General features: G+C 38.3%; 2 protein-coding genes across 3 annotated transcripts; one reads left to right on the forward strand and one right to left on the reverse strand.

Annotated features, from left to right (window-relative positions):
- Nucleotides 1-4,640: 4,640 nt before the first annotated feature.
- On the reverse strand, nt 4,641-11,962 carry LOC145466161 (charged multivesicular body protein 1a-like). The gene is made up of 9 exons (XM_081449923.1): nt 11,809-11,962; nt 11,710-11,729; nt 11,524-11,601; nt 10,627-10,773; nt 10,028-10,096; nt 9,585-9,644; nt 7,380-7,433; nt 6,632-6,774; nt 4,641-5,936 (listed from the first exon to the last, which is right to left on the reverse strand). The coding sequence occupies exons 1-9, from the start codon at nt 11,822-11,824 to the stop codon at nt 5,915-5,917; spliced, it is 609 nt and encodes a 202-aa protein (XP_081306049.1). The 5' UTR covers nt 11,825-11,962; the 3' UTR covers nt 4,641-5,914.
- A 92-nt stretch (nt 11,963-12,054) lies between these two features.
- Nucleotides 12,055-25,158, forward strand: LOC145466158 (RNA-binding protein 39-like). Of its 2 annotated transcripts, none has more exons than XM_081449921.1 (15): nt 12,055-12,143; nt 15,879-15,943; nt 17,423-17,499; nt 18,783-18,821; nt 19,028-19,072; nt 19,171-19,209; nt 20,850-20,921; nt 21,253-21,384; nt 21,471-21,597; nt 21,698-21,790; nt 22,213-22,687; nt 23,398-23,518; nt 24,008-24,113; nt 24,463-24,541; nt 24,709-25,158. In XM_081449921.1, exons 2-15 carry the CDS (start codon nt 15,890-15,892, stop codon nt 24,807-24,809), a joined length of 1,560 nt encoding a protein of 519 aa, XP_081306047.1. In that variant the 5' UTR covers nt 12,055-12,143; nt 15,879-15,889; the 3' UTR covers nt 24,810-25,158. The 2 variants fall into 2 exon arrangements, with proteins under 2 accessions (XP_081306047.1, XP_081306046.1); XM_081449920.1 differs by having other exon boundaries at nt 12,056-12,143; nt 20,847-20,921.
- Nucleotides 25,159-25,429: the final 271 nt, after the last annotated feature.

Below are 25,429 nucleotides of genomic sequence, written 5' to 3' on the forward strand. Positions count from 1 at the left end.
GTCAGCAAATTTATTTTTTTGGTTTCTTTATTTTATTAGGAACGGCAAGTAATCCACCAAAAGAAAAGAGAAGGTCCAAATTAGCTAAGCACCGCTAAGGTGCGTCAGATCTCATTAACTGAACGCAACGGCCGTACTGGAAAAAAGAGCAACGACTGAACTCTCTACAAAAAAAGACCGAAAGTCGATATTCTTCCAGATCGGTTTTGAGAAAGCTTGGCAGATGAGAGATTTATTACACGATCTATAATTAAAGCAGAGCGTAAAAACTTTACCCGGTCCAACATGCTTGGAAAAATACTGGTCCGACATAACACTGATGGCTTCGCCAGGATGCATATATTTACAGAGTCAATAGTGTCAGGCACGAGGTTTTTGTATAATTATTAACATCCGACATCGCGCCAAATAAAAGTATCGGAAACCATCATTCAAATGAATACAATGTTATACAAAATCATATTTTACACGCATCGTTATGCGACTCCAAAACCAAGTATTTTGTTACATGATACAGCGGTTTTTTATCAACTGCCGTAAAACTTCAAACAAAGGGACGGACTATTATTTTTTTGGAGGGAGGGAGGGGAGGGAGGGGAGGGAGGGGAGGGAGATGGGGTTGGGCAATTTTCTGGGGCATGAAATTTTTTCTTCCCTTTAGGTTGTGCATGGTTTTTTTTTTTTGGTTGGGCAATAGCTTGTGCCAGAATTTTTTTTAACATCAAAAGTGGAAAGCGCTTGCTTGATTTTTTGCCCATGGCTCTCCTTGAACGATTTTTTTTTTCAGCAGTTTTTGCTGTGTAGGAATTATTTTTCGGAAATTGCCCAATTCCTTCCCCTCAAAAAATAATGGTCCGTCCCTTATATGTAACAGCGGTTTTCTATCGATTGTAGTAAGACTTTCAACTAAAGTAATCACACTGGCCAATCACAGGAAACGCAAATAACGCAGTGAACAAACCGACCCTTCAACAGAAGTCATTTACCGCTCGTTTCCATGGCGACCGGTGAGAGCAGCGCAAAACGAACCAATCACAATGCAAAGAAAAATTAGGCCTCGTAACCACTGATGTTTTCGTTTTGCTACAACCATTCGCGGATGACACAAAAACACCATGTTTGTTTGGCTTCGTTAGAGCAAGTTGCATGGTATCTTTCTCTCAAAGAAACTACCATAAATTGTCTAATGCAAATGTAAATAATTTTCTGTTTTTGCTATAATACTCCCCCCCACTTGCTTAGAGGCCCTCCCCTCTAGCTATCTAAATGGTAATCTGCCACAATTTATAATCAAGAACAATTATCTTGAGGTAATTTTACGCGTTTTAAGTTAGTTTAATAAAACACGTTTTAAGTCTTGTGGAAATGTGCAATAAAACAGCACTTATAATATGTAATGTCTGCTTCGTTCACTTCCTTTCTTTTCTATTAACCATAGCTGATTTACATGTATGACAAGATGTAAGCCAATGATCCACTCTCTACTTACCGACCTCGAACCTCAAAAAGTCGTGACGAAAATATCTCACTCAGGGACTTAACAGAGCTTCTACATTAACTGCTCAAGTTAGACAATGCAAAGCCAGAGCAAAGGCACAATTACATTCCAACAGCTAATTGAAAAACTGCTCTAATTTCTTAAACAGATGTTCTGTGACACAATTAGCTTAGAAAACTATGGATTTATTACAATGGACATACAGTGGTTTTCATTAGAGTGTCGAAAAGTAATTGGTTTTACACTTACTACGCTACACAATTGGCTTAAAAAACTCGCCCCACTTTTTCATCCAATCAGAAGTAAAAACCAAAGCCAATCATGACTCACTCCAAACGTTTTCCTGTGCTTTGCGACAGCTACGTTACTTCGAGTTTTGATTGGTTCACTGTTGTGTCTGTGTCTTTTGTGATTGGCTATAGTGATAACTTTGAGTGATTACACTCAACTGAAAACCGCTCTATCACTCACACACAAAACCTTTTATCTAAATTGAACTCAAAATAAACTAATTTCTATGTTATATCAGGGTTAACGTCTGACCTCGTTTTGAAACAGAGGCGATGGCGACAAGGAAATGGCTTTTGGGTTATCTGAAGGGTAGGTTAGTACATGCTCTTTGACTTTTTTTTTTTCAAAAATTACTTTGTCATCAAACCTATGAGGCATGTCAACTCATGGCTAACTGCAATTCAACTTGTACGAAAAGGGTTTTCATTGAACTCATTTTTGGAAGAATGTGATGATAGTGATTTTACCGCCAAGATATTGGTGCAAAGTGTTTTAAAGAACGTCAATCGATTCCAAAAATGGTTTTGCATTGCACTGGGAGGCAAAAGAGAGAAGCGAAATACTGTCAGAGATTCTGTCAAAGAATAAACGGAAATATTGTTTCTTGCAAACAATCATAACATACCGGGACAAATGATCCATTTTTTTTCCTTTACACTGATTTTTCCTGTAGATTAAAGTTTTCAATTCGATTAACGTTAGTTATGCAAACTTAAAAGTAGCGACGTTGTTTTTAATTTCACGGTAGGTCTATTTTAGTATATAATATTTCACTCTACGCAATATCGCCACAGATCTCGTTTCATCTTGATCATGATGACAATTGAACAATATCGTGATTTTTAGCCATTTTGATAGACACGATATGTACTTCAGGTAAAATTGTTTTATTAAAAAGAACATCCTGATCTTTCTTATTAAGAACCTCTCCAGAAGATCACTTCAAACCTTCTAAATTGTCCTGGGAACCCGTCATTTGAAGCTACCTGTGAGCTACCTCACCAGGGCGCCATTCGGAGCAAACCGCTAATTTAAAGCTGCCCGAGGGTTTCAGTGCCCAGGAGGGAATTCTAATTTCGGAGTAATTATTTCAGAATAGATATCGTTTAGTACTAAAAATGTTTCAGCCGAGTTCCGGAAATCGGTCGCATTGTTGGTATATGACCCAGCTATACAATTAGTCAGCAATTTTAAATACCACAAATGTGATCAAAAATCTTGTAACAAATTCGCAAAACGAGAGTTCAAAAATAGATGATAGTTGAAGAGAAAACGAGCTTCAATCAGGAACAGAAAGTGTAGTCGATAAATCGAATTCCAGCTTTCTTTAAATTGGTCGGGTTTATATTTTAAAATGATATCACAAATTAGTAGTAATTTTTCTCGGTTCACCGCAAATCCGTGATACTTGTTAGCAGGCCACTACTCCATTGATCTTTGATAATGTCGTTGGCAGTTTGAAAAAACAATTTCGACCCGATAACAGTTTTATTGAAGTTTTATTGGCCATTTTTCCGCTAATTATTCACTTACGAAAAGCCCAAGTTTGTTGATGCCTTTTTTTTTAATCACTCAGCGAATTCTGGTTTGTCTCCTTGAAGGAGCTACATGGTTTGCGCATCTTGAAAAGTTAAGCCTAAATTTTTCAAGTTTGTTTGTAATCCGTGTTAATCTTCTCCATCCTTGACCATCCTTGTTCCTTTACGGTTTATTGTTATCTCTTTGGTGTTTTTCTACCTTAATAATCTACTATTAATCTAGAAGGTAAATTCAAACGTGTCCAAAATAGTTCAAACTTCTGCGACTGAGCTCCTTTAAGTCCTAATTCATGGGTGAGTTAAAAAAGACTTCGTGTCACTGAGTACGTTTATCAGCCGACATGAAGAATCGAAGGGTGTTTGGTATCGTCACTTCCTTCCTGATTAAGTGTCGCAGACTAACGGAAACGCGTTTGCAACAGTACCATTAACTGCAAATAACCTCCCAAAATACACCCCATTGTTGGGCCAATTCGACTGTAACAAGCTGAATCATAACAAAAAGTGAGTCAGCAAATTTATTTTTTTGGTTTCTTTATTTTATTAGGAACGGCAAGTAATCCACCAAAAGAAAAGAGAAGGTCCAAATTAGCTAAGCACCGCTAAGGTGCGTCAGATCTCATTAACTGAACGCAACGGCCGTACTGGAAAAAAGAGCAACGACTGAACTCTCTACAAAAAAAGACCGAAAGTCGATATTCTTCCAGATCGGTTTTGAGAAAGCTTGGCAGATGAGAGATTTATTACACGATCTATAATTAAAGCAGAGCATAAAAACTTTACCCGGTCCAACATGCTTGGAAAAATACTGGCCCGACATAACACTGATGGCCTCGCCAGGATGCATATATTTACAGAGTCAATAGTGTCAGGCACGAGGTTTTTGTATAATTATTAACATCCGACATCGCGCCAAATAAAGTATCGGAAACCATCATTCAAATGAATACAATGTTATACAAAATCATATTTTACACGCATCGTTATGCGACTCCAAAACCAAGTATTTTGTTACATGATACAGCGGTTTTTTATCAACTGCCGTAAAACTTCAAACAAAGGGACGGACTATTATTTTTTTGGAGGGAGGGAGGGGAGGGAGGGGAGGGAGGGGAGGGAGACGGGGTTGGGCAATTTTCTGGGGCATGAAATTTTTTCTTCCCTTTAGGTTGTGCATGGTTTTTTTTTTTTGGTTGGGCAATAGCTTGTGCCAGAATTTTTTTTAACATCAAAAGTGGAAAGCGCTTGCTTGATTTTTTGCCCATGGCTCTCCTTGAACGATTTTTTTTTCAGCAGTTTTTGCTGTGTAGGAATTATTTTTCAGAAATTGCCCAATTCCTCCTCCTCAAAAAATAATGGTCCGTCCCTTATATGTAACAGCGGTTTTCTATCGATTGTAGTAAGACTTTCAACTAAAGTAATCACACTGGCCAATCACAGGAAACGCAAATAACGCAGTGAACAAACCGACCCTTCAACAGAAGTCATTTACCGCTCGTTTCCATGGCGACCGGTGAGAGCAGCGCAAAACGAACCAATCACAATGCAAAGAAAAATTAGGCCTGGTAACCATTGATGTTTTCGTTTTGCTACAACCATTCGCGGATGACACAAAAACACCATGTTTGTTTGGCTTCGTTAGAGCAAGTTGCATGGTATATTTCTCTCAAAGAAACTACCACAAATTGTCTAATGCAAATGTAAATAATTTTCTGTTTTTGCTATAATACTCCCCCCCACTTGCTTAGAGGCCCTCCCCTCTAGCTATCTAAATGGTAATCTGCCACAATTTATAATCAAGAACAATTATCTTGAGGTAATTTTACGCGTTTTAAGTTAGTTTAATAAAACACGTTTTAAGTCTTGTGGAAATGTGCAATAAAACAGCACTTATAATATGTAATGTCTGCTTCGTTCACTTCCTTTCTTTTCTATTAACCATAGCTGATTTACATGTATGACAAGATGTAAGCCAATGATCCACTCTCTACTTACCGACCTCGAACCTCAAAAAGTCGTGACGAAAATATCTCACTCAGGGACTTAACAGAGCTTCTACATTAACTGCTCAAGTTAGACAATGCAAAGCGAGAGTAAAGGCACAATTACATTCCAACAGCTAATTGAAAAACTGCTCTAATTTCTTAAACAGATGTTCTGTGACACAATTAGCTTAGAAAACTATGGATTTATTACAATGGACATACAGTGGTTTTCATTAGAGTGTCGAAAAGTAATTGGTTTTGCACTTACCACGCTACACAATTGGCTTAAAAAACTCGCCCCACTTTTTCATCCAATCAGAAGTAAAAACCAAAGCCAATCATGACTCACTCCAAACGTTTTCCTGTGCTTTACGACAGCTACGTTACTTCGAGTTTTGATTGGTTCACTGTTGTGTCTGTGTCTTTTGTGATTGGCTATAGCGATAACTTTGAGTGATTACACTGAACTGAAAACCGCTCTATCACTTATTGCTAAAAAACATCATTTACTGTTCCTTGATCCTGTGAAGCATTGAAGAAAGGTGTAGACCCTGTCTGTGGTTTTTAAATTTGGAGAATTGTGTCTTTCCCTTAGACGTCAATCAACTTCTTAAAGAAGCAAGTCTGTGATATAAAAAAGATAAAAAAAAAAATTGTTATAGTAGCTTAAGAAAAGCTAATCTGTTAAGAAAACACACAATTATACATATCTACGGTTGCACTTGACCCATTTAGAGGCATGGTGACCACAGATCAAATTGTCTGGGTCTGAGTCCTAGCCATGGACATTATGATGTGTTCTTGGGTAAGGCACTTTACTCTCAAAGTACCTGTCTCCACCCAGGTACCAATTGGTAAATACCAGGGGTAACTCTGCAATGGAATAGGATCCCAACCAGGGAGGAGAAGAAATATTCCTAGTCACGCTACAGAAACTCTGCCTTAGCTATACCTTAAGTCTGCATCCAAGCCAAGTGGCTCATCAGGCTAGCGCTAATCCCCCGTTTCTGTAGCATGACGCAACTAGGAGTATTTCTGCTACCCCTTGGATGGGATGAGAACTCCCTTGCAAGGTTACCCCCCGGTATTAAATTTGCCAGTATCCATTTATACACCTAGGTGGAAAGAGGCACTGTAAGAGTAAAGTGTCTTGCCCAAGAACACAACACAATGTCCCCAGCCAGGGCTCGAACCCAGACCACTCGAACTGGAGGCAAGCACACTAATGATGAGGCCACTGTGCCTCCAACTGCCTTAGTTATAGCCTACAGTAATAAAATAATTTCTGAGATCTTCTATGAAACATTGTCATTTCTCACCTTTTGCTAAGTTGGTCTTCCTCTCCTTGAGATCGTTGTGCTTCTTGATTTTTGAGGGAGGACGTACCAGGTTGTACAGCTTCCAGCTGACTCATAATTTCTAGGCCATTTTCTTCTGCAACTTGCTGAATCAATGCCTCAACCTAATCAACAACAATGGAATCAAAAGAGTTATTGCTACTGAAAGAGATTAAGAATGAAATTTACAGGAAAAACCAAAACTCTTTGCCTCTGATTTCTTTTCCTTTCCTGCAATCCTCAAGAAAGTGCAACGCAACAATAGAAATAAACTTCTATTCACAGCAAATACAAGCATTTGTACTTTAGCAAATGAAAGGCTCAAGAAAACCTGCTAAACTACTTAGATGATGTACATGTTGCTACAGTCAAACTTCCGTAGTAATGGTCACCTCGTGGCATTTATGTTGGCCACCTCTCCAAAAGGAATTTTTTTCCTTCCAACTATACATCTACATATTGTCTATAGACCCGTATGTTCTACCTTTGGAGACTGAAAACTCCCTGCAAAGCTCATCTGTCAACAATGGCCAGTTAATTCTGCCCCAGTGTGCCACTGTTCTAGAGCTTCAACTATATAACATTGTCTGTGCATTACAATAACAGGCGTAAAGTAACACACTGTCGGTAGTAATATTATTGACTAAAATGCTCTGTTAACCACATGAAAATGTAGACATGTAGCTGTCATTACCTGGTATAAATAATAAATATAATAATCAAATCCTACCTGGTCTTGAGGAGTGGACAATGTTGTGGCTTCTCCCATAGCACTTTCCAGCACCTGAAACATAAAGAAATAATTATATTATTTTTTTAACTTCATGATGCTATACTCTGTGAGGAAAAAAGCATTTAATAATTGAAAATTATAAGAAAATAGCCCAAAGAAAATACATATATTGATTGGTTTAAAATCGTATTTCTATAACTCGATAGGAACGCAGAACTAGCATGCACTGTTAGCGTAATGATGGCATGAGCAAAGAGAATTTCCATTTTTATAATCATCTAGTAAACACGTTTTCTTTTTTGTCACAGAATTTTCTAAAAGAAATAGAAACCATGTTCTCCATGTTCTCCATGTTTCTATCAAGTTATAGAAACACTCGTGGAAGTTTGGGAGAAAAAGCTGTGGAAACACTTGCCTGTTGGCTCATGTTCCCACAACATTTCTCTAATATTATTGTTGAGTTATAGAAACATGGTACATGCTATTTCTTAATACTGAAGTTCTCTATAGGGCTACCCACACAGAACAGAGCTTGTGTTCCACATATAGTGGTTTTGTATTAAAAATCACTACCTTTAAATTATACGAAATATTAACTTGTCGATAAGCAATATTCAAAATAGAGGGTAGGTGCCAATTGACAGCAAAGCAGGCAGTGAGCAAGTGTGGGCAAAATGCAAATAAAGGGGGGTATCTATGGCAACCTCCCATAGGTCACCTCCCCCTGGCACCTGTCACACTGAATTCTCAGTGGAGAATAAGTAAACTTACCTAAACACAAGGGCCCACCATGAACCATGAGGCAGGTGGGATGGGGCAAACCAAAGGCAAAGCGACAAAGCAAGGCAAAGCAAAACTACAAGGGTGAAACTGCACAGCAATGGCACAACTACGCATGCCTGCAGCGATCATCCACTGGCCAACAGCAGATCTCCCAGTTAACTCTGATTATTGATAATCTCATTAAAGGACGGTGCCTACTTTTGTTAGTGCGCACACGTTCTGCGCATCATGCAAGCCATGGTTTAGCTCCACAAGCGCGCTGGAGCTGACATTGACGCAATCATCTACGCTATCACGTACACGACTAAAATGAAAGCAAAATTTTCCTGCTGTGACCAAATTAAGTTTAATGAACCTGTACTTAAACCAGGAACAACAGAATAGCAGCAGATCGCCAACCACTAACTGTTTACGTCTTCCAGCTGAAAACCTAGCTGTTATCTGTCACATTATACTGAAATCCAACTGTAAACATGTACCTGAAGATGGCGTAATGCGCGTGCAAAACAAGTGTGAGATATGCAAATGTCTTACTTACTGGGGAGGTGACAGGAAAAAATATAACGGGCACCATAAAAGTTTTCAAAAAAGATCAATAACTTTAAAACATGTGTGGTTACCCCTACATTTTATATTGTGAAATGGAAGTGGCAAGTCTATTCAACATGTGATTAGTTTCTGGTTGTGAGCAAAAGGTATTTAGACTGTATTTTAGTCAAACCAGAGGAAGGCTGTCAGATACGCTAAAAGCACTTTTGCAATGAATTTGTTACTAAAAACATATCAAAAATGTTTTTTTTTGTTACCATTTGCCATTTAGTTTAACGATCTTTTTAAATGTATTTGCTTTTCTGTATGTAAAGGTAAATTCTATGGAAATCTGTGAAGAAATATCCTTTCCTTCTTTTTTCAGGAAAATGCTGATGTCAGCATTTTTGTTGAGATTCAAGGCTAATTATCTTGAAAAAATGTTTGGCTACTCCCATTTTTCTTTGTGGATTCCAATAGCCCTTGCAAAGATCTACTTTTTCCGCGTGGTCTTAGCCTGGCGCAAAAACCTTTGCAATTAGTAGGCACCGTCCTTAAATGTAGAAATGACATCAACTCAGAAAAAAATCTGAGTTCCTTATGGGATTTGAACCCACAACCCATAATCTAGCCAGACGCTCTAACCACTGTAAGTTGAGCTACAGTTAAGTAGATGTCATTTCAACACTTTTATATTGATGTTAATATTTCACTTTTAAGAAATAGAAAACAAGTTCCATGTTTCTATCAAGTTATAGAAACATGAATGGAAGTTTGGGAGAATGAGAAATGCTGTGGCAACATGAGCCAACAGGTGACAAATGGTAAGCACCCTAGGTCTCCAAGTCCAATTGATTAAAAAGTGTAAAAGATAGTACTCCTTGACATTACCTGAGTGTTGACATCCAGATCTTCAAACATGCCTTCAAATTTTTGCATGGTGGCTGAAATCTGTTGAAGCAATCATCATAACTGAATTTCAGATAAGTACTTTTCGAAATTAGCTAGTTGTTTTATTTAGAACTAGCCTCCTATGCCAGTGGTGGATCGAGACCTTGAGCTAAGGGGGGGGGGGGGGGGGGGCAGACTGGTTTCTTTTACTTGCCTGCCAGCTTTTCTTCCTTCCTCCTTTTTCATTTTTTACCCAAAATAAGGGGGATCCGGGACCCCCTGGCTCCTCCCCTAGATCTGCTGTCTGTATGCAGATGCCCTGTGGGTTTGTCACACAACCTTAAGGGAGGAAGATTACCAAAGAGGCCAAACTGAAAGAGTGTCTGCATAGGAAACTGCTGTAGAACTAGCCATGGTCCAGTTTGTTTTAAAGAATAGTTTACCTTTTCAAGATCCATTGACTGCATAGCTTTATCCAGACCTTTCACAACACCATCCATGTTCTTTGTAACCTGAAGAAAACATTAAATTCACACATTCAGGATTTATCAATTAAATTAGTTAAAGTTTTCTTAAGACTTTAGAAAGTACTATATCTGCTTGGTCTGAATAACACTCATCAATATATTCTTGGTTGGAAGCCAAGGTAAGTTTGGAATGTGTAGGATACTGAGGCATAGTGTAGACTTAACTTCACTTGAAATCACTACTAGATGTTTCTCTACTGCAAATGTGCTTCTATGGACTGGTCACCCATGTACAAACTGATAGGCCATAGTTTACATCCTTCCAGCTTCAACCAGAAATGAAAGGTGTAAATGAAGGTCTCTTAAGCAAACTGAGATTCCAAAATCGACATTCTTGTTAGTTTCACTACAGAATAAAGCATCATAAGTATTGAATATTGTTTGTTACTGGAAAAACTGCCTTGTCGGCCTTTTCCCCCCAAGATGTTTCACGTGCAGTTACAATGCAGTTACACATACATGCACACGTGAACTGAACACAGGTTTTGAAGTAACTTTTGAATAGTAAACAGTACCTGTTTCATCATCATGGCAGTTTGAACTTTTGACGAGACAGCATCCACCCGAGATGCAAGCCTCAGATAGTTCAATCCTTCATTCTTCTTCCTGATTGCATTTTCTGCATAAATCTTTGCTCCTTCAATGTTCTTCTGTTGTAAAGCCTTCAAAATTAAAAACTGAATGGTAAAATTGATTCAATCTCTTTTTACACTTAACTTTCTACCAGACATTCCCTTCCTGCCATGATTCCTTGCAAACATGTCTCATAGAGAGAATCGCCCATTGCCAATTATCAATCATCTCGAAAAAATATTATTCCTATTGCTTTCTTTGTAGTACACCACTGCTTTTGCACAATGTAAAAATAGAAGTGGGTTTACACTAGCTGAAATGATCATGAAAAGGAAGACTTTTAAAGGCATATTGGTACAGGGCCATTATATCCAGTTGGTCAGACTTAAACAAACTGCTCATACAGTGTAAGTGATAAACTATGCCACTTCAACACAGTACTCTGTCAAACATAATAGATTAGGAGGTTAAGTAGACAGAGTCAATAAACCAGCACAAATTAACAAATAGATTCCATGTTGCTGTACGTGTCTTCAGTAATAGATCAGAGATGATGTCAAAACGTGGTAACAACAAAAAAGTGGCACATGAGGCAATGGCGGATTGTCACTGTCACTTCTGTGTGACTACTACTCATTCAGAACAGACGCACAGCAAAAAGGAATCTACTTGTTTCATATAATAAAAAAACAAAACAAAACAAAACAAAAAAGAAAGTTAATGATGTCATCTGTGAGTCTGTCCTCTAATAGATCATAAGAAAGAACCAATCAAAAAGAGAGAACTTTAAAACATTAATAAGCTCGTATGTGCTAAAATTATTATAAACTTTTATATACCTTTTTCACTTTTGCTTGTTGTGCCTTTTCTTCCTTCTCGCACTTTTTGGAAGACTTTTCCAACTGTTTGGCCGTGAACTTTAAAGCAGATGACAATAAAAGTTACAAACTTGGGTACATTAACTTCGTCCACCTTCATAAACATTCATTATCAAGCACAACCACTGGCACAACATGATAGCTTACCTTCAACTGAAATAAAGTATCTGCAAAACGATCAAAGAGAGTCAAATCAGTGTGAAATAGATCTACACAAATGACAAAAGACAGGCATTAATTTCGTACCTTCTATTGACGGCATCTTAAAAGTTTATTGAAGCTTTTCTCCTGATAAACGTTACGTTTGCAAGTTTGCTAAGCAGTGTTTCTGTCCACTATTACGGAAGCGCCAAAAATAAAACTAGTTTCCAGTCTCTCGTCATTAATGATGACGTCATTAAAATCACCACCTAAAAAGGCAATGCTTTCTAAATAAGGACTAAAACGCCGTGATTTTCTCGTTGGGTCCCCCCACAAACGTGCTCGTGTCTCGTGTTCTCGCCATCTTGGAAGAAGAGAGGCTGAAGACTGAACTTGAGAAAATTTCTGCTGTATTTTTCATCATTCAACGCGTAAACTTGGTGAGTCATTCTGAAATTATAATACGAAACTATCCTGTAGCACCTTTAATATTGGTGTGGCTCGTATAAGGCGGCGCAAGGAAATACTCTAAAGGTTATGTAAGATTAAATTAGCTAGATCATACAAGTTAAGCTAAAATGATGGCTGCTTTTGAAAGCGATAGATTCATTTAAAACGAATGGAATTTCCCAATTTCATTCTCTTATCTTGCGACAGATTCACATTCGTTAATAATTCTGCGTTTAGTTTAGAGTGCGTTGTAACAGATGCTTTTTTGTTGAACAGAACGCAAGGTGAATTATGAAGCTGGCGCCTGTGCAATCTTTTTCGTAACACTCCGCACATGTGAATGTATTAAAGTTGACTTTTCAAGTTTGATTTCTCGCGTTGCAGACTGGTGTAACAGATTTAAAACGCGATATCTTAGAAACTTACGTTGAATTTTTCAGTTCCAGCTTTGGTAACCTTTTTCAGGGAAAGTTGTAATGCTTGCGCCAGTAAGAACTGCGAGAATTGTGTCAAAAGGCAATCAGTGCCAATCTGAATTTATGGTTGACCAATGTCTTATATCTGTAAATTTTGAAAATGACTTTGACAGTGTCCACTCAAAGCGACATTATGAGGTTAGCCTCAGTCAAAAGGAGAGTCTCAAAAGAAAGGCAAAATCAGCATCACGGTTTTGGTATTTTGCTAAGAAGGGTAGTTCTTTGAACAGCTGGCCCTGTCTGTTTTTAAGGATTGATAGCAGCATCCACCAGACCATGCCTAACCATGCCCAGGGCTCAAAAAAAAAAAAAAAACCTGTCCAGTCATCCGGGACAAGTAGATTTTTCCTTCAGGCAAGAAACTTTCTCTCCTTACTTGCCCCGTGGGCAAGGACCCAGGCAAGCTGTTCACCAACTAAATTTTTGATAACAATTTTGAGACGAGAAGGTAAATTTTAGGCTCAAGGGTAATTAAGTGTTAAGATGAAGCTTGATGAAAATTACAATTTATAGCGTTGTTTTGTTGATTGTGTGATGCGCGCTCACGGCTCAGAAGTGGTGGCCTAGCACATGATCAAAATCTGTCCCGATCAAATTTCTTTCCGGGATTAAAAATAGCCGCGCTGGGCACAAAAACGCTGTGTTTATTTCTTGAAATTTTAGCAATTTTCTGCGAGCATTATCCAGTTTCTCTGTACAAAACTTAACTCAGCAACGATATATTAAAGAAGCGGCATATTTCTACCACGAAAACGAAGTCAGCATTTTTGGTACTAAAATCCAGATCCCTGTTTTTGGCGAAACATGCAAGTTTGCTAGTGATAACATACTTGGGTGCCGCCGAGCGAAATGAAAAGTATTATATTATTAAAAAGAAATGGATAAGTAAGTCATCAAAATACTTTCAGAGTTCCTGGAAGATGACTTAAAATAGTGCTTCTTTCAAACGAAGATGTTTTCCCTCAACTGAAACTATTTTGCATTCACCCAAATGAAAAAATTTTCAAATTCGACACTGTGCCTGTGTCAAAACTGAAGTGGGAAGGCCACTTGTTGTTGATTCTGCATGTTATAAATTTCTTGCACTTCTCTTCACAATGATTTCTTGGAGCTAGACAAGATGCAGGTGAACATCCAAAGAGTTGAACACGATCTTCGACGAATTGAACAAATTGATTCAAGGCTGTATAATAACAAAGATACCCAGCGTGTAATACAGGAACTAGGAAGTAAGTACACGAACAAACAACAACAACTTCACAAACTTTGTTTTTTTCAACTGGGAGTTACTGGCAAAAGATGCCGTGGGACAAAATTTGATTCCTGATGACATTTTTATCACGTTCGAAAATTCCAGGGAAAGTTGAATTTGACGCCATAACATCTGGTGATGGTAACTGCCTCTATCGCTCTGCTTCCCTTATACTTGTTGGGAATGTTCAAGGTGGAATTCAAATATTTTTTGAGCCTTGATGCCATAGGAAATAGAGTCAGTCAGAATACAGGAAAGCTGTTGTATATTCAACGGTATTACATCCAACCTTCCCATCGTGCACCACACATGTCCCATTGATTATGTTGGCCACTACTTTCTATGGCATGGTATAACATGGTCATGCCATGCTCTCTAATGGTAGACCATGGACTATCTCACTTGTCACTTGTATTTTTTCATATATACACGCCTAAAGGCTGGTGTGTATGCTGAGAAAATGCAAGTGACTAGTGGTGTATTCCATGGTATACCACTTGAAAGCTTTATGTAACTAGTCTATCTAATGGATAGCATGGTTTGTTTTTCCAATTCTTATCACCCTTCAAACAACAAGCCCCTATCCATGGGATATATCACCATCCAATGAATGGCATAGTGTTTTTGTGAATGCTTATCCACCAGAGAGCCATTTATTCATGAGATAGAGCTACATGTATCTGCTCTTTGAACAACCAGCCCCTGGTGGATATTGTCATCCACTCTTTGAGCAACTGGTCCCTGGACCCAAATTAGAAGGTCAATTATACAGCAGTCAGTTAATCCAGTATTGTCAGCACAGCTATTATCCTTTAGTTTCTGAAAACTGTCCAATTTGGGAAAAAATAGGACAGTTTGTCTCAGCCAATGAAATTAAGCTCTTAACCTTCTGAAGATTATCCAAGGCCACACGAAACCTTCCAGAGATTTCTGAAGATCACCCAAATACTCCAGAAGATTTCTAAAGATCCCCCAAACACTTCAGAAGATTTCCGAAGATCACTCGAATGATTCCAAAGACTTCCAAACATCACCCAAACACTTCCGAAGATTTCCAAATATCATCCAAACATCTCCAAAGATTTCCAAAGATCACTTGAGTACTTCCAAAGATTGCCCGAACAGTTCCGAAGATTTCTGAAGATCAGCTGAAGATTTCTGAAGATTTCTGAAGATCACCCGAACACTTCGCAGGATTTCCAAAGACTTGTGACAATCTCCGGTGATCTCCGAAGATCACCGGTTGTTTTTGAAGCTTTCCCAAGTTTCGGAAGATCGAGGGCCCAGGCTGTTTTTCTTCAGAGATAGTTACTGTAGTTTTCCTTGCAAAGCTACATTACCTCACGAGCTATATAATTAATAAGTAACAGGACTACATGCTTGTCCAATTTGGAAATAATTGGACTCAAAAAATTCCTCTGCAGCCTCATCCAATTTTGGCTGTCCTTGGAATTTTTTTCATCCAATTATTTCCAAATTGGACAGCATTTGGTCCTATTACATATACAAAGCGTCGATGCAGTTTAAAGTAAAGCTGCCTTACCTATTAATCGAGTCAGCTTGATAAATAACCTGGAAACACTAGATAACAGGTAATGGAAACTCTATCTACTATAGGGAAAAAAGTGTTTTTCTCACCTAACAGGGCCCAGTTATTCAAAGGGTAGATAATGCTATCCATATCCACTAGACAAATCTCTATCCAATGGAGAAGTGCTGACAACAAACTTTACTATCTACCAGATGGTGTGTTATCTGGTGGAAAGCGTTATCCATTCTTTGAACAACTGAAGCTAGGTCTTTTAAAATAGGAAATGTTACTGTCTTGGTATGATTGGGAGCATAGAGCCAACAGTGGGTTCTGTCCTTGTGCACCATTACACAAGAACCACTTGTACTGGTGCATGAGGACACACCACGAGAAGGCATTGTTCATTTAAGATGCATTGTTATCTTAAGGTAATTGCATTTTTCTAACAGGAGCTTTTTTTTTTAAGAGGCACTTACCATGGCAGATGACTTTGATGTGGAAGCAATGCTGGAAGCTCCATATAGAAAGGAGGTGAGTTGAAGAATAACTACAATTGTGTTTATGAAGAGTGGAACATGAGTACTGTTACGTACTGTGTCTGATGGGCTATGTTAGCTTTGTTCACAACCTTTTACATCTAATTTTCACTTAACAACAAATGGTAAAAGTTTATAAGTAAAAACTGGGCTTTGATTTTAAAGAACACGGTGATGACATTTTGAGGTAGCTGAAAGATTTTAACCACTCGAAAAGGAGTCGGTAATGTTGTCTCCCAAATGAGAGTCTTTGGGTGAGAAACCTTCAGGAAAGGATTTTATCATAGTTCAAGTGAGGATGTCACTTCTTGATTGCTAAAATCCTCTCTGGTCCTTGATTGGAGTGGTCAATATATCTTTAAGTGTCTTTTCTTCTTATCCAGGTATCTGACCCCAGTATCTTATTTTCTGTTTTGTAGACTTGAAATTACAGCACAACCAGCCTTATTGAGGTAGTCAACCACCTCGACAGAAATGACCTTTATTTTTTATGATCCGATAATACTGAATTTAACTTCTTATGGGGGGAAAAACAAAGATCCTATTTAAAGTATTTATTTTAATAATTATTGTTTTTGAAATTTTTGTTCATGGTAGTTCTGTTATTCTGATGATGTGCGATGTGTTGATGATTTTTCTCAACCTGAGTTATTTCACTTTGAGAATCAACTCGCTTTCCAAACTTCACACATGCAAAATTCTGAAGAAATATTTTTCAATCAAAACTTTGCTATGTAACTTGCTATAGACTGTCAGACCATCATCAAGATACTTTTGCTTCTTCAGCGCAAAGTTGTTTCAAAATCAAATTATACTTCTGTGCATTTCTCTAATTAGACTGAGTGCCTTCTCTAGCTTTTGCGATGACCTGTAGAGGTGGGTATGATGGTGCTCAGTTTTGTCCAGCATTATCAGTCACTGCGGCCATGCCATTATTGATTCACTTTTGGTGGTACAAGTATCTAAAAGTGAATTTAAAGACATGTTGAGTAAATAATATTATGCTGTCCCTAATTTGACTTCAGCACCCCACTAAATGTAAAATTAAATACTTCAGGTACCAGTAGACCCCAACATTGGCCAGTTTTTACGATTTAACTTCTTTACAAATTTGCAAGAGGGGCTAACCAGGAGTTTTTGTTTCCAAATACCATAGTTGTACAAAAGTGCCATCAATAGTAGGACTGTAAAAGCTTGCATTTCAAATGTCATGAAATGAGTGCAACATGCTTGTTTTACACTCATCTTTTCAAGATTTTCCAGATTCCCATGCATTTTTTACAAATTTTAATAGATTAGGAAAACAAAAATTTCTCAAGATCGACTCCTGTGTAAACTGATTCTCTTTCGCTCAATGGGTAGGCAAAGGATGGAAAGAAGTTTGCTCTTGATGGTTGGTATCGGGTGCAAGGCTGGGCTGACCCAAAGGCTGTAGTTTTACAGTTGGTTAATTAAACTGTTTACTTTGTTACAGACTCCACCTGCCCAAGCAAATGGTAGTAAGAGTGAATCAAAAAGGCAAAGCAGTGATGGGGAAGAAAGGAGAAAACGGTAAGATGGTGAAAACATGCATCGTGTAGGTTTTACGTGTAAAGGGTGTGTCTTTGTCTAGGTAACTGAAACTTTGGCATTATTTCCTCTTGGCAAAACAGATAAATAACTAAAATGTTATTTAGACAAAATCAATATCAATTCAATGTGGCTTTGTCTTTGGCCAGTTTAGTCCCAACTCAAGTTAAGGGAAACTCTTTTAAAACTAAGATTACAAAATGAAGGAAAATCCAATGCACAATTGGCCTCAGTGGGGATGAGCTAGGCAGCGTAAAAGTAAAAGCAAAAAAGAAAAACATCTTCACTTTTACAGTGTACCTCCTGACAACCCATGTGAAATCTGAGCGAATATTTCTGTTTTCGCCCTAGGTAGAAATTTTAGGTTTTCCAAGGCATTATAACAGCGGATGATCACTGGACTGCAAGATGTCTGGTTTTTGATGTTAACAGGTTGAAGTAAAGGCACTGACTAGGGGAGGGACTGGGTTTACTTATTCCAGTTTCAGCATGAAGTTGTAATTAGGCAAATGTATTTATTGCCTTTGAAGGGAATGGTTTTAAAAACATTCATCATCTGATGCTCCTTGCTGGGACATTTTCTCTATATTAGTACAATACATGTTCAGTCTTACCAAGCTGAATGGTGTCATTGCTCTTTATTATGAAAATAATCCTGCATCATAAAAGGGTACAGCCAGTAAATAGACATGTAGGAAGTCCTCAACAGGTTGTTGTGCACTGTAGTTTGACTTGCACTACTTATTTCTTTCATTGAATTACAATAACCACACTCTTGATCGTCTCCTTTGGGCAGTGTTCAACTGTATAAAATTATGCTCTATACATTTCACAAAAGTGTAGAGCTGTTCATCACTTGGCTTCAGTGTGCCATGTTTTCTGCTTCTTATTAATTTCTACCTAGGTAAAACTTGCTTTCTAGCTACAGATGTGCCATAACATGTGTTTTCTCATTTTGAACAGTTATTTGCATCTGAACATGATCCACTAAGGCAAATGAAGGTATTGTATTTCTCTACAACGTCAGTGTTTACACTGCGGAATCATGGCTGCCAGAACTGGAGAGAGTGTTACTAAGCATCTTCAATGCCCTACATAACCACAACCAAGTTGCCAAAGATCACTAAAACCTCTCAAAGTACTTTTATTAAAATATCCACTAAAGGGTCTGGTTCATGGATGGCCTTAAAAGGCTGTGGGTGTTAAATGTAATATTAATCAGAAAACTTTATCTCTGACAGTTCTGTTGGTCTTTTTTTCGACAGAAGTCAACGAAATCGTAGTCGCAGTAGAAGCCCAGACAGGTAAGAAACTTGCATATGCTCTATTATTTTGAATTAATCTAAAGCTGATCATCTGCAGGTTTTTCAGTGTTCAAATGTCCTTTTAGGCTAAGGGCATTTGGTAGCAGAACATGACTTAATTTCTCTCTGGTGAAGTGAATGTATGTGTGGCGTAAAAGCTGTTTTCATCATAAAAACCAACACTGGTTCTGGATTATTTTTTGCAGGAGTCGTCGACGTCGTAGTCGTAGCCGTAGCAATAGCCGTGAAAGGTAGGTACTGACTGTGTACTCCTTTAAAGGAAAAAGGACAAAACAGAAAAAAAGTTGTATCAAGTTAATCTAAAATACACCTTTTAAACTTGTTTCAGAAATCGAAGACGACGGAGCCGCTCAGGAGGTCGTGAGAGGTGGGAGATTAGTTTTTCAGATTCAACTATTTCTCCAAACAAAAATTATATTAAATGTTTAAATGCCATATTAATGTTTTTGTGTGTGTGTATGATAATGTATGTTAACCCATTGACGCCTGTGCCGGCCGTAACCGGCCGTGAAAAAAGCACGTGGGGACAATTGCCTCTCCTACCCTCCCTGAAGATCTTTAGGTTCTCCCATTGTTGTTAAGGACAAATAAACCAATCAAAATCGCCTTACTGAGCATATTTTTAGCGGACTTTAGGGGTCCTAGAAAGACGGTTTTTCATCTAAAAATCGTGCGCTCGAAAAGTGCAGTAATCATGGCACGTTGCAGGTCAACTCTACAAATTTTCCAAGGTCTTGTTTTCATTCCTAAAATGGAAAAATAACTCCTTTGGGACTTAAAATGGAAAGGAGGAACACAAATCAAATTGGTAAAGCCATGGCTGATAAAATGATGGCAAAAGTTGTAGGCAAAATTCTAGCTTTCGCTTTAGTGTGCATAATTAACTTGAACATGTGGTCATGCAGCAAAGCACGTATGGGAAATTTTGAATATTTTTTTGCTTTTAGATAGGGTTTTTTGCCTCATCTTGAATGAAAATTTATTGTTATTGAACTTCCTGTCACTCTTCTTTCATTTGGTTGCCTTTATTTGGGAAGTTTAGGTTTAAAAGTGAACGGTGTTTTCTGTATATTTAATTTACGGCAACCTCCGCGGTTTGGTTGTTTAGTTTATTTGCTTTGTTCAAATATATTTGTTTTGAGTCTTGTTCAGCTACTACAGAACTCCTGAGAAAAGAACTAAGTGGGCACTAATTTAACACAGTTGAAATATGATTTATCTCAAAATAATTGGCTTGTTTTTGTCGTCTTTTTCATTTACAACTTTCATCTTTCTTTCACAACACTGTAATATTTCGTCGCGCTGCGAAGAAATTATCAGATTTCTTGTTTTCAAATAGGTTTTTTTCATGTGTCTGTCGCTTTTATTTTCCGTTGTTTTCTCAAATGTTATACATTATAGTAAAGGAATGGAAATTCGGTTTTATTCGGATTCATTGTGTACTCCGAAGTCAATAATTAAATCATTTTTGTATAACCAATTTTGTCGGCTTTTGACGCACGGCAAAGAAAAAAGATAATTTGTTGTTTTCTTTCAGTTTTACACATCAACTTGAGTTCTTTTTGTTGATATTTTTTAATATTGTGGCCCTTCTTTTATTCAACTTTAAATAAACAATGTCTTGAAACGTGATCTTGTGTCTGTGGTTATTGCGCATATGGTTTATTTTTGTGCTTTTGCTTGCTCAGAAATATTTCAAAAAGGCCAGCGAATTAGGGATGGGTTGCGGGCAATTTCATGCAGATGTCAATGGGTTAAATTAATGAGTACAAGACAAAAAGTAAGTTGAAATTGAATCAAGGTCAAAATTGCACCACAATGTACATTCAGTGCCATAGCTTTCACTTGAGTCACACTAATGTTCTCTATAATGTACACCTCTACTGTTTGTGATGTGGATGTCATGAATTTCACTTGAAGTGCAAATACTTGTTTTGTCATCTGTTCAGCAACACGATGAAAAACAAATTATTGTCCTAATATACTCACATTTCTGTTTTTCAGAAGGCGTAGAGGTCGTAGTGCTAGTGGCAGTAGAAGCCGTTCAAGAAGCCCCCCAGACTCCAGAAGACGTAAAAGGTTGGTTTTGAAGTTATTTTACTCTGTTGAAAAAGGAACCTATTAAACCCCAAAAGCAGGCTTATATTTTGGTTAACCTTATCCCAGTCTATGGTAGTTTCTTCTATAACCCCTAAATACAGAGTTCCATATGAGTTTTAAGGTGAGGTACCAATGGGAAATGCAGTTGTTCAATAAATAAGGGCCTTGGCAAATGGTTAGTTATTTTAGAATAATTTGTCAGGTTAGGTAAGCAAGGTCGCCAGGTTTTTCGCTTATGACCGTTCTTGAATAAAAGTTCCTGTTTGCCTTTGGCTCTGAAATAGACATGTAAATATACGTTTTCTTGCAGCAATGACCACAGATCTAGACGTGAGAGACAAAAAAGTGCAAGTCGCAGTCCAAGTCCGTCAAATCGTCTCAAGAAGGAAGAGTTGGAAGGAAGTGATGGCAATAGAAGTCCATTTGAGCAACGTTTGGAAAGGTACATGTAACTCGTGAGTTTGAGAACCTTACCGTTCCCTCTCTAGGGACGCTAGTGCTGACAATTAAACTGAATTTTTCCCACAGAAGAGAGCTAAAACCGGCAGAGGATATAACACCAGAAGAAAGGGATGCAAGGACAGCTTTCTGCATGCAGCTTGCAAGGAACATTAGACCCAGAGACTTAGAAGAGTTTTTTTCAAAAGTTGGCCAGGTAAGTCATTTAGTCATTATTTTCAAGCCTTCACTTGTCTTACTGCACTCCCTTATTTTATGTTTCTGCGACTGAGTCTTTGGAACAATGTTACTTTCAGGTTGCTGATGTGCGAATTATATCTGATCGCAACTCAAGACGTTCCAAAGGGATTGCTTATGTTGAGTTTACAGATCGATCAGCTGTGCCTTTGGTGAGATTTTCTGAAGCATTTAATACCCCAAAAAGCTTGTTGTACTCTTATGGTAACAGGTTTTGAATGGTTGGACACTAAAGTAGACCACAATTTGGCTATGGAGTGTCTGCTATCCTTTCTCTGTTCTATTTTAGAGTTAGGAGTAGCCAGATGGCTCACTGGGGCCATTGTAACTTGCCTTTTTATGTGGTGAGGATTGTTTTTATCCCCCCTTTATGAGATGTCAGTCAATCAGTCAATTGAGATTGTCTTAGCAATGTGCTGGCATCTCACTTGAAGTCTTAGTTGAAAAGAGGTATTGTCCAGAACAGTCGGAAAAGTGTCCTAGATACATGGTCCATTGTAATTGTGATGGTGCTTTGATGTATTTTAACTCTGCAATTATGACCTTTATGTTGTCTGTTTAATTGCACTTGTAGGCCATTAACCTGTCTGGTCAGAAACTGTTGGGTGCTCCAATCATGGTGATGCCTACGCAAGCAGAAAAGAACCGTGCAGCAGCAGAAGCAGAAAAACTTAAGGCTCCACCTGGCCCCACAAGACTATATGTTGGATCCCTGCATTTTAACATTAACGAACAAATGATCAAAGCAATCTTTGAACCCTTTGGAACAGTTGAAAGTGTACAGATGATTTATGATTCAGAAACGGGAAGGTCAAAAGGCTACGGTTTTCTCCAGTTCAAAGATGCTGATGCTGCCAGGCAAGCTATGGATCAGATGAACGGATTTGAACTTGCAGGCCGGCCCATGAAGGTTGGCCCTGTAACTGAGCGAGGAGACTCCTCATCTTATTCATTCCTGGATGATGAAGAGTATGAAAAAGGTGGTGTGGAATTAAACTCAACAGCTCGAGCTGCCCTTATGGCCAAATTATCTCAAGGCCATTCAGCAGGTGTGTGTTGCCAGTGTGAATCGGTCAGTGTAAAACAGACAGTGAAAACCAGGGGTAGAATGCATACTACAGACCTTGTGTTACCATACAGGGCTCAAACTTGTGACTCACCGGTTGCCAATACAACCAAAAATCTAGTGTTGGTGACCAGATAATCACCTTTTCGTCTGTCAACCTTTTATCCTCAAAGGAAAATCAACCGTAATTTTGGATGGAAGATACAATTTATACGAATAGATATAACAAAACAAACCTGGGATTCTTCAATCATCGACTGCATCACTATGTAACACCCACATTTTACCCCTAGTCTGCATTTTATACTGATGAAGCATAAACATATATCCAGACTTTTAGCTAGCTTCTTTGTAGAGCAAAGAGCACACAAGATGTTCGTGTATTTGTTCAGATTTCAACTGGGTGAGTATCGCATATCACTACCAGTCAAGTAACCCCTTTACATGCTAAATAGATCGACGCAATTCCTCTATACAAAATAAGGCTGGAACTTTCCGGTCACTTTGTTTTATATGGCCATAAAAGGGCTTGGACTTGGTTAAGGATTCATGGAAGGCAGTATTTTCTGAATGTTGATGAAGAATCATAATATCATACAGTGAGACATTGTGACATTTTCAAATATCATATATCGAAGTACATCACAGTCCTTGAAGTACTCTTCAGCTCACACAGCATATCTTTGTTTGCAGGTCTGTCTGTGCCTGGTGTTCCAGCACCAGCAGTTGGTGTACAACAAGCTATGGCTACACCAGTCTCAATCCCTCTTCCTACACAATGCATCATGCTCCTTAACATGTTTGATCCAACCAAGTAAGTGCTTAACGTGCAATTCTGTAACTGTTACTTGTAGTAGTACTTATAGTGTGCAGTATATACATGAAAACATCAGAAAACTATACATACAGCTACTGGTTGTTCAATGAAACTTCAAATATTTACAGCAGTATGCAGTGATATTGTTGGATGACTGCATGAAGCCTACACAGCAAGACTGAAAGAAAGAAGTTAAGGGTGGTATGAAGGTTTTTGGCAGGATTGTTGCATCCTTTAAGAAAAATGTTCATGAAGGTGGTTAATCAACCCAGTGTCTGGCCCTTAATCTAACCCCGGTAAAGTCGCAAAGAACTTCACTTCCAACGTTTCCTTGTGGCTGTGCCCATTGGTATCCTTGTACATTGTTACATAAGGAGCAGATTATTAGGAGAGCTATTCGTGCAGCTGTATCTCTTGTGTCTTCAGGAATGGCGTAACTGACGCAGTCATTACATTAAACCACTCACAACTTTGTTATCTCTTAAGGGAGAAAGACCCAGACTGGGATGCAGACATTCGTGATGATGTATTGGAAGAATGCACCAAATACGGTTATGTATATCACATTCATGTGGACAAGGCGTCAAATCAGGTCTGTATAACATTTTTAAACCAGGCATTTGAAAACTAAAGGTAGTGATAGGGAATATCTGTGTCACTGTCTCTTTTCCCAGAGGTGAACATAAAATAATATTTATCAACAAGGCAGTTCAATTAGCCCGTTTGCCCAAGGCATTTTTTGTCTGCTTAGCCAGCCAAGCCAAGCCGCATCTTTAAATTCAAGTCAGCAATATTCTCCCAAGTATTTTTTAAATTGGGGGCTCCTAGCCTTCAGAGAGGGGCAGAAAATTGAGCCTTGGTGGCCCTGGGGGTATGGGTAAATGGTCTCTTGTTGTTGATAGAAAATAAGTAGTGCTAAATGAACTGTTTTGATTCGGCAGGGAGCTGTATATGTGAAATGTAGCAATGCGGAAGTTGCTGCCAGTGCATCAAAAGCCCTTCATGGGAGATGGTTTGCAGGTGAGTTTCACCGATTGATTTCTACTTTGCACAAATGTTTGGTGTAGTAGTCAGTAGTCCCCAGTAACAGCGAGTTATTGGGGCTTTGTACGAGAAATATCAGACAATGGGGTCCTATAGAACTATCTTTATGCACACTAACATACCTTTTATCTTCAACTTTTCAGGTAAACAGATCATCGCAAGGGCTATTCCCCTTGTCAACTACCATGCCATGTTCCCTCAAGCAGTGTCTATGACAAAACCGTTACAGCCATCCACTTTTTAAGTGACCAATATTGTTTCGTCAAATTGTTTGTAGTTTGTGGAACTAGACGTGCAGATTCGAATTTTTATTTACTGTGCTGTTGATGTTGTTTGTAAATATTTGTGGAGTAGAAGAACCAGTGGTCCCTGTACTCGAATCACGTCCTTATGAACATTTGGTAATTAGACACTCCGTTCATATGAAATTCTGCAATTGACAGAGTACGTGACGCGGGTTTCTCAGAGTTCCCGCACGTGCTCGGACCATTTTCGGACGGGACCATATTGTAAGAATTGTAAACGGGTATTTTCAAGTGTATTCATTGAATTGTACACTAGAATGTAAAATTAAAAGGATTTTTCGAATGATCGTTATTGCCTGGCTTTTGTTTTCTCAAGATTTATTGTCTCTATTTTGTTTGGTTTTGCACGTGTCAAAAAAGTTAAAATTGGCTCATATTACACACGCTATTAGTCGCCTAGTTTAACGATGAAAAAAAAAATAGTTGCATGAAACTTGTGCTGCTCTGACGTGAGAGGCCAGAAAAGGCTTTTGAACTTCTGCTAAGACAATCCCGTTTTGCCCTTTGGCCATTCTGAATGTGAATTCGAGTTCCATTTAAATTTTAGCATCTTACGGCC

Source organism: Orbicella franksi, chromosome 13 (genome assembly GCF_964199315.1).
Source record: "Orbicella franksi chromosome 13, jaOrbFran1.1, whole genome shotgun sequence".
Lineage (NCBI taxonomy): Eukaryota > Metazoa > Cnidaria > Anthozoa > Scleractinia > Merulinidae > Orbicella > Orbicella franksi.